Here is a 7532-nt window from a genome sequence, read left to right on the forward strand (position 1 = left end):
CAGTTGACCATCACTCAGGAATAATTTGAAGTTTAGATTGCAGTCATACTGTTCCTGAATAAGTGAACTGGATTCAGGATAAGTGTTCAGGGTCATCCTGATCTATGTTTGGGTGCAAAAACAGAAATTGCTGGTGAAACTCAGCAGGTCTGGCAGCATCCATGGGAGAAAGCAGAGTTAACTTGTCGAATCTGGTGACACTTCATCAGAACTCTTCATCGTCAGTTTTGATGAGGAGACTCACAGGACTTGACATGTTAACTCTGCTTTCTTCCTGCAGATGCTGCTAGACCTGCTGAGTTTCTCCAGCAGTTTCTGTCTTTGTTTCAGATTTCCAGCATCCACAGTACTTTGACTTATTCTACTTCTGTGTGCCCCCTTGGCTCCCCAGTCCCAAGGTGCTTGTAACATTATTCCTCATTGCCAGGCCTACATTCTCACCTCAGGAATTGCAAACCACTGCTTCAGACATCAGAACAGTTTAAAGTGAGGAGTCAATGCTCAAACTCAACATCAACTCAAAATTTCACTCTCATAATGAACCCTCCACATATGCACAAATCCTCAACAAACACTTGAAACGCACATTGATCTGAGCCTTCAGACCTGGCCTCTCTTACTGCCCAAACAGTACTATAATGCTTCTGAGTGAAATGAATCGAGGACATTGTTAGAGAGCATCAGCTCACTGCACAAAAGGGAAACTAATTCTGCACAAATTGGAAATCTCACTTAGGCGAGGGCTAACAGGAGAAATGGAAAATTCTTTTACGTAACCCCGTCAGGCAACTAAACTTAAAGTTTGGCACTTTTCTTGTGCTCCTTGACAGAGCTGTTTAAAGAGCTTTGTCGGCTACTCTGTACCTGACCTGAGAATGCTTGATGGGACGTTATATTGGAACCCATGCCCTGTATCTAGATCTCCAAATAAAATCACAAGAATGAGACGACCTTGGGGTTGGTGGAATGAGGACCTGTATTAGGCACCAGTAGGTTAGGCACTGCACCCAATGGGATATCCAGTGTGTACTAGAGTAGTAAGCGCTGTAGAATTTGGCTTTTTAAACACCATGATGTGTATTGTATACCAATAGAATTTATTGTGTTCAAATATTACATCTGTACTTAAATATTTTCTGAATGGATTTTGATGGGGCCAGAAGTGGGTAACTTAGCCATGACTAATAAGTATTTGTGCAATGATGTGAATAAAGCTCTGCCCTTTTGCTCTCTTTAATTTATCCAATTCCTATCCCATTCAGGGACTTATTTCATTTTAGGAGAAGACAACATTTAAGCTGGTTATTGAGCTGTGTGGCAAAACTGTTGTTACAGGGACGAGGAGGAATGCATAGTCGGTTCCCAGCGACCTTTTTGGGATGTTGTTTTATCCATTTAACCCAGTTTCCTTTTCAGGTTACTCCATTTCTTTGGCCTACATTTTGTTTCAGATTGTTCTATTATTTACTAAACTAACACACTGGCAATAAACACCTGTCCTCTAACCTGTGTTTGGCAGGACTTGGGGATAGCGAGAGTGGGCCACATGAAGCGAATCCTACATGGGATCAAGGAGTTGAGCCGGAATACTCCTGTCAGCGAAGTGTGATGTATGTGTTCAACTCCTGCATATACAGAGCTACCTAAACTTCCAGCCCAATGCATAGAGGACCAGAGAGGCTAACCTTGGGCTGTACGTATCACCTTCAGCTAATCGGAGAGTGTTGGCCTTGGAACAGCCAACGGTTAATAAAACAATAAGAGATCTGATACTTAATCTCTCACCCAGTAGAAAGTGAGAACAAGGCTTAACCAATCAAACTGATGCTGCATTCAAGGTAAAAAAATCTGTCAAATCAGAATTCAAGTTACCTCAAGCAAATATCCCTGGCAACCAGTTAGATTGGATTTAATGCTGAAGTTCAGCTAGGACTAAGGCTGAATGCGATCTGCCCAAAATTTAACAGTAATCGCAATGAAGAGGAAGCATGATCCTTCGACAAAGGAATGTACTGCACACCAGTGACTTAATCTCAGAAACTCTTTGCAAAAGGGATAAAGCATCTCTTTATTATGTATACCCAGTGATTTAATGAAACTGTAATTTGGATGGAGCCTGTAGTAATTCACATCCACGGATATTAACTGAATTCTTTCATATTGTGATCAGTGACAGTTGGAGTTTGATTGTGGAGCCCTCCATTCCTCTCTCATCATAAGGGCTATCCACACACCTTTTGCAGAATACCAACTTTAAAAACATGGAAGTGCTATTACAATGTCTTCCTGCATTGATTGTCCTCAAAATCCTTGGTGTTAACGTGTTGTATCTCATTGCCTCACTAACTTAGAGACATCAATGTATTCCAGAATGACAAGAAGCAGTCTCAAGCTTATGCATGTGTCTTAGGTATAACAGCACTTAGAACAGCACACAGCCTCCTAATATATTCTAAACTCAGTCACACTCTTCAACAGTAATGCAGTACTCGTGTATTCTTATATGATGCAGTCTTGGAGAATCAAAGAAATGTGAGAATAAGTCCTAAAGTGTTTGGACTGGATGAGAGTAAGTTTGGACGTTTTCAGGATATTTGGAAATCAGTCCAGGGGTATATATGGTATCTGGAAGTCAGTCTGAATGTCTGTGATGTCTGAAAGTTAATCCTGAAGTAATTGGGATAAATGACAGCCATTCTGTAGTGTTTTGGAATATGTGTGTGTGTGTGTCTGTCTGTCTGTCTCTGTCAGGTCTTAAGAAAGCTTTATATTTACATCATCTTTTTATGACCTCATGACATTTACCTTACAATCAATGAGGTTTTCTGTTGAAGTGTAGTCACTGTTGTAATTTAAGAAATGCAAACAGCAAATTACCACAAAGAGTAATGTGATACTGAGTAGGCAGTCTGTTCATAGCAATATTGGTTGACAAATGAGTGTTGCCCTAGACAAGGGAGCTCCCTGCCTCAGATAGTGTTTTGGGAACTTTTGTATCCATCCAATATGGCAGACTTGTTTAAAATCTCATTTAAAATTTGGTACTTACAACTATGCAGCACTCCTGAAGTATTTGAGATGTGAAAGTGGGCGTCCCAGTGTACTTGGGATGTGTAACAGTAAATCCTGGCATATCTGAGATGTTTGAATGAATGCCAGAATATCTGGGATACAACCTCTTTGAACTGGCATGTGTGAGAGTGAATTCTTTCAAGCTGGGATGTCTGTGTGAGAGAATTCAGGTATAACTGGGAGGTATGAGAGTGAATCCCAGAGTGTCTGGGATGTGTGTGTCTGTGTGACAGAGAGAGCAAGAATTCATGTTTAACTGGAATGTGTGAGAGTGAATCCCTGTCAATCTGGGATGTTTGAGAATGAGTGCTGCAATGTTTGGGATGTCTGAAGAATAATATAAATAAATGTAACCAACATTTTCAGGTATTCTGATCTTGTTGCACATAGCACACCATCGTACCCATCATCATGAGCTGATTGTTGTCCTTGATTTTACCCAGTGGTTGCAATACTTTTGTCATATCAGTGCTGGAACTTATTGGGATTTGTGAGGAAACACGTTGACCACAGGATTTTGTGGCACAATGCACTTCCTTCAAGATTTGTTTGCCAATTTCTTTTTTAATGTTTAATTTTCCTGCAGTTTTGCACAACCCTCAGCTGAGAAAAATAGAGCTGGCTGAGAATTCCTCTCAAAATCTCTATATATTGTCACTTAATTTAAATATTGTTGTGGCATCTCCAAACCAATTGTTCTAATCTTTGTATCTAAGTTCTTCCATCAGCTTTTCTATCTCTATTCCTATATCAGTCTTCACCATAATCCCCATTCCAATTATCCTGTCCTCCTATTTTCTATTTCACCCCAACCCCATTCATGCACTGTGATGTGCATGCCTTCAGCCTCTAGGTCTGTGGAGTCTCTTTGTCTCCTGTAAGAGCTTGTTTAACATCTATCTCTCTAATAAAACTTTTGATCCCTACTTGATTAACTTTTCCTTTAAATTATTTTTTTTTTCATTTCCATGCATCTCTTCCAGCACCTTTTGGTGTACTTTCTGTCATGGAGCTGTGATTTAAATACAGCTGTAGGCTGGTGCTCTCAAGTTCAGCATCCCTTTATTTAAACAATGGAACTCCCCAACCCTGGATTGTTACATACTGTTCCTAGATACTTCTCATACCCACGTTGTTACACCCCATGCATATCACCAGCCTTGGCCCAGAAGCTGTCCTTAAACACGTTTTTCACTCCATTTAACTTATTCAGGTTGAACTAATTCTCACTAATCTGCTTGATCTTGCTAGTTTTGATGCAGTTTGCCTTGGTGCTGAATTCCTTTGCAGGTCAAGCAATGCACTTAGCTCACAGCAGAAACATTATCAGCTTCATCGCCAGTCAGCCTTTCACAGTATAACCCACAACTGTTTCCCACACAATCATGACCAGAATCGTTAATGTGGGTAAACTCTCCAACCTATGGGGCTGAATAGCTGAATCCAATCTTTGCTTAGCCCAGTGTGGCCTATCATTAATTAGCAAAAATTAGCCACTATTGGGAACCTGGCATATGACATCCATATGAAAATGCTGGAATAGCTTTTCTACACAATGGCCAATGAATCCTATTATTTTTGTAGTTTTAGCTGCCATGATTACAACCCACACAATGTATGTTTCACATCTCAGCGGCTAGCAGAGGACATCATACTAGGAAAATTAGATTATTCAGAGGGAAGTATAAACTAGCAAATTAAATAATAACATAATTCCAAATTAGTCACGAAATAAGAATAAGAAGGATCTTTGAAAAATTTGTTACAGTGATGAGTCCAGTCGTTCTGCAATTGCCATCATAGCTGCAAAAATGAAACTGAACGAGAGATATCTTAATGTTATAATCCCAGTTTCAGAAAGTACCTGACAATTGAAAATCAGAACAAAGACCCAATGGTGTGAGATGTTTTACACACACAATCCCACATATTTTCATTCGGCCTTATCACAGCACCATGTTGCCACCTTTTCAACAATACTACATTCCCAGTTTCTCACCATGTTTCTGCCCTTATGACCCACTTTTCATGCTTTATCTCACTCATCTTAACACCACCGCCATATCACTCTGTCTTCCTTACTCACCTTCCTACCAATGTAACTTATTCACTTCTCTTTAGGGCACGTACCTTTGTTGACTATTTGTACTTTTCAGTTCCAGGCCCATAATTTGGCCAAAACTCCTACTGCTAACATATACTTTTCTAAAATTTACTACATCCTGGTAAGGATGGAATGCATATATATTCAACTTCTCACCACAAATTTATCTAAATTGTTCATTCTGTTGTTTGGAAATGTTTTTGACTGAACTGCCAAGTTAGTGATCTCTACTGCTGTAAATGAAGGTGCCATAATTGAAAGCAAAACATACATGGGGTAAGGATGACAAGGTTAAGATGTCAGCTTTCACTCTCATTACAGCTACACATTGTAAATTCATCACTTTTCTCATGAGATAGGTAACCTTTATGTGGCAATGCAGATTACTGTTTAAAGCAAATATCATGGTTTTATGACCTGACTCCCCTCTTGTTTAAAAACAAGTGCCATGTTACAGCTATGTAAGGATTAATTATTTCTTGCATTTGAGGAATCATTTTTAACAAAAAAAAAGACTTCTCAAAATTGTTGGTGCAAATATGAAAACATCACACGAATCAGGAATAAAGTAGGTGTTGGGGAAAGAAAGCCTAAATTGAGGGATTAATATAGTGTTAGCAGGGAAAAGTTATATTAATGGGGAAGCAGTTTCTTAATAGAGAAAGTGACGTGGTACATGAATGGAGAGGCAAAATCATAATGGAGGGTAATGGTGTATTAAGGGAGACACTGAGGCTGATTTTTCATTCATGATCCCAAATCAAATATCTGTTATCCCTGCTGAAATGAGATGGGATCTCAGTGCACAATGGGAAAGAATTTGGCCTACAATCATCCCACTGCCTTTGCCTAGATTTCCTTTACATTGCACCACTGTTAATCAATTTTATTTTGTCAATGTTATGCAGATGAGGATGGGAGGACAGGAACCAGGATTCCACATGATTTTCCTGGCGTCTGCCTCTCTCACCTCAGCTATATAAAAGGTGATAATAAGCCCAAGAAGCATAGGTAATAGCCTTGCAGACCATCAAAGTAAAGAGGAGGCTTTCTAGCAACCTCCCCTACATTTGTTCCAGTTGCCATTTATCTTCCTTGCAACATGAATTCAAACAAAAACCTACCATACATATCAGATAGTCGACCAGGAAATGGTTTAGATTTAGGCCAAAATTGGAGGGGCAGGCAGGATTCCTGCCCAACCTAAACCATACCCCAGAGAGAAGACAGTAAATAACTAAATACAGCAGCAGTGCATTAGCAGTGAGAAACAAGTGGGTTGATGAAGAAACATGGTACTTTAACATACAGCAAGAAATGCTGCATTAACAGCTCTTTTTGTTTTAAGAGAGATTACGTTGTGATGCAGTGAAGTCTGGGTGGTTACACTTTCTTCTAGTAGGACTGTTTGGATTTCAAGTACTTTTATAGCTTTTGATACTTCAATCAACAATAACTTTGATATTTATCGAGACTGCACTTGCGTTCAGAGGGAAACTGGGTTTCTGTTGAAAGGAGTCCATAACTCTCTTAAATATGAGACTGTGTCTCTGCTTTTAGTTCTGTTTAAAGGAAGATTACAGTTCTACTTAAAGGGAGATTGCAGCTCACTGCCCTGTTTGAAGGTAGCTGCTCAGTACTGTTGATGTTTTTGTGTCTTTGTTAACCAATAAAGGATCTGGCCTGAGACTCCAGGCTTGACAGATGATAGCAGGTATCACTGCACTTCTGCCTTAACTCGCCAAGTGACAGAATTCCTTGTTATTTACCTCACTCTCGGGAACACTGTTTTATTTAGAGAGTACCCATTGGATCAGGTTCTCTGGGTTCTGTCTATCTTCTGCCTCTCCATGAGGTCTGCATGTTGTATTTATTCTTAATTTATATATAAATATGGTTGTGACTGTATTTTTGTACATATTAATTGTCATTTGATGTATATATTTCCTGTAAATACAATGGGATTGAATCCAAGCTTCCAGTAAAATGTTTTTTCTCAGTTTTCTGTGGCTCTTTGAAATGTTTATTTCTCTCTCAGTGCTGGTTTTTGATATTTAACAAATTTATTAGAATTCTATAAGAATATAATAAGGTTGGTGTCATACATTTGAACTTCCAACAGGCATTCACTGAGGTGCCACCTAAGAGTGTACTGCACGGGGTAAGAGCGTATGGTTTTGAGGGTGATTTATTCGCATAGAGGATTAGCTACAGTGGTGAGCGTAAGTGGGTAATTTTTGGGCTACAAAGCTGTAACTAGTGGATTACAACAGGGATCATATCTGGGGCCTTATCTGTTGATAGTTTATATTTATGACTTGGTGATGGGGAAGACGATTGGTAACCAAACTTGCTG

General features: G+C 39.4%; 1 protein-coding gene across 5 annotated transcripts in view; it reads left to right on the forward strand.

Moving 5' to 3' along the window:
- The window catches only part of LOC140479079 (diacylglycerol kinase delta-like), a 149982-nt gene extending 142804 nt beyond the window's left edge, over positions 1-7178 (forward strand). For 4 of the 5 annotated variants that reach the window (XM_072572929.1, XM_072572930.1, XM_072572932.1 and 1 more), the window contains one exon: positions 1520-7178. In XM_072572929.1, coding sequence (XP_072429030.1) covers positions 1520-1609 — 90 coding nt within the window. In that variant the 3' untranslated portion in view covers positions 1610-7178. The remainder of the gene's footprint in view (positions 1-1519) is intronic. The other variant, XM_072572931.1, reaches the window with a different exon arrangement.
- Positions 7179-7532: the final 354 nt, after the last annotated feature.

The sequence above is a fragment of the Chiloscyllium punctatum genome, chromosome 6 (genome assembly GCF_047496795.1).
Source record: "Chiloscyllium punctatum isolate Juve2018m chromosome 6, sChiPun1.3, whole genome shotgun sequence".
Classification (NCBI taxonomy): Eukaryota; Metazoa; Chordata; class Chondrichthyes; order Orectolobiformes; family Hemiscylliidae; genus Chiloscyllium; species Chiloscyllium punctatum.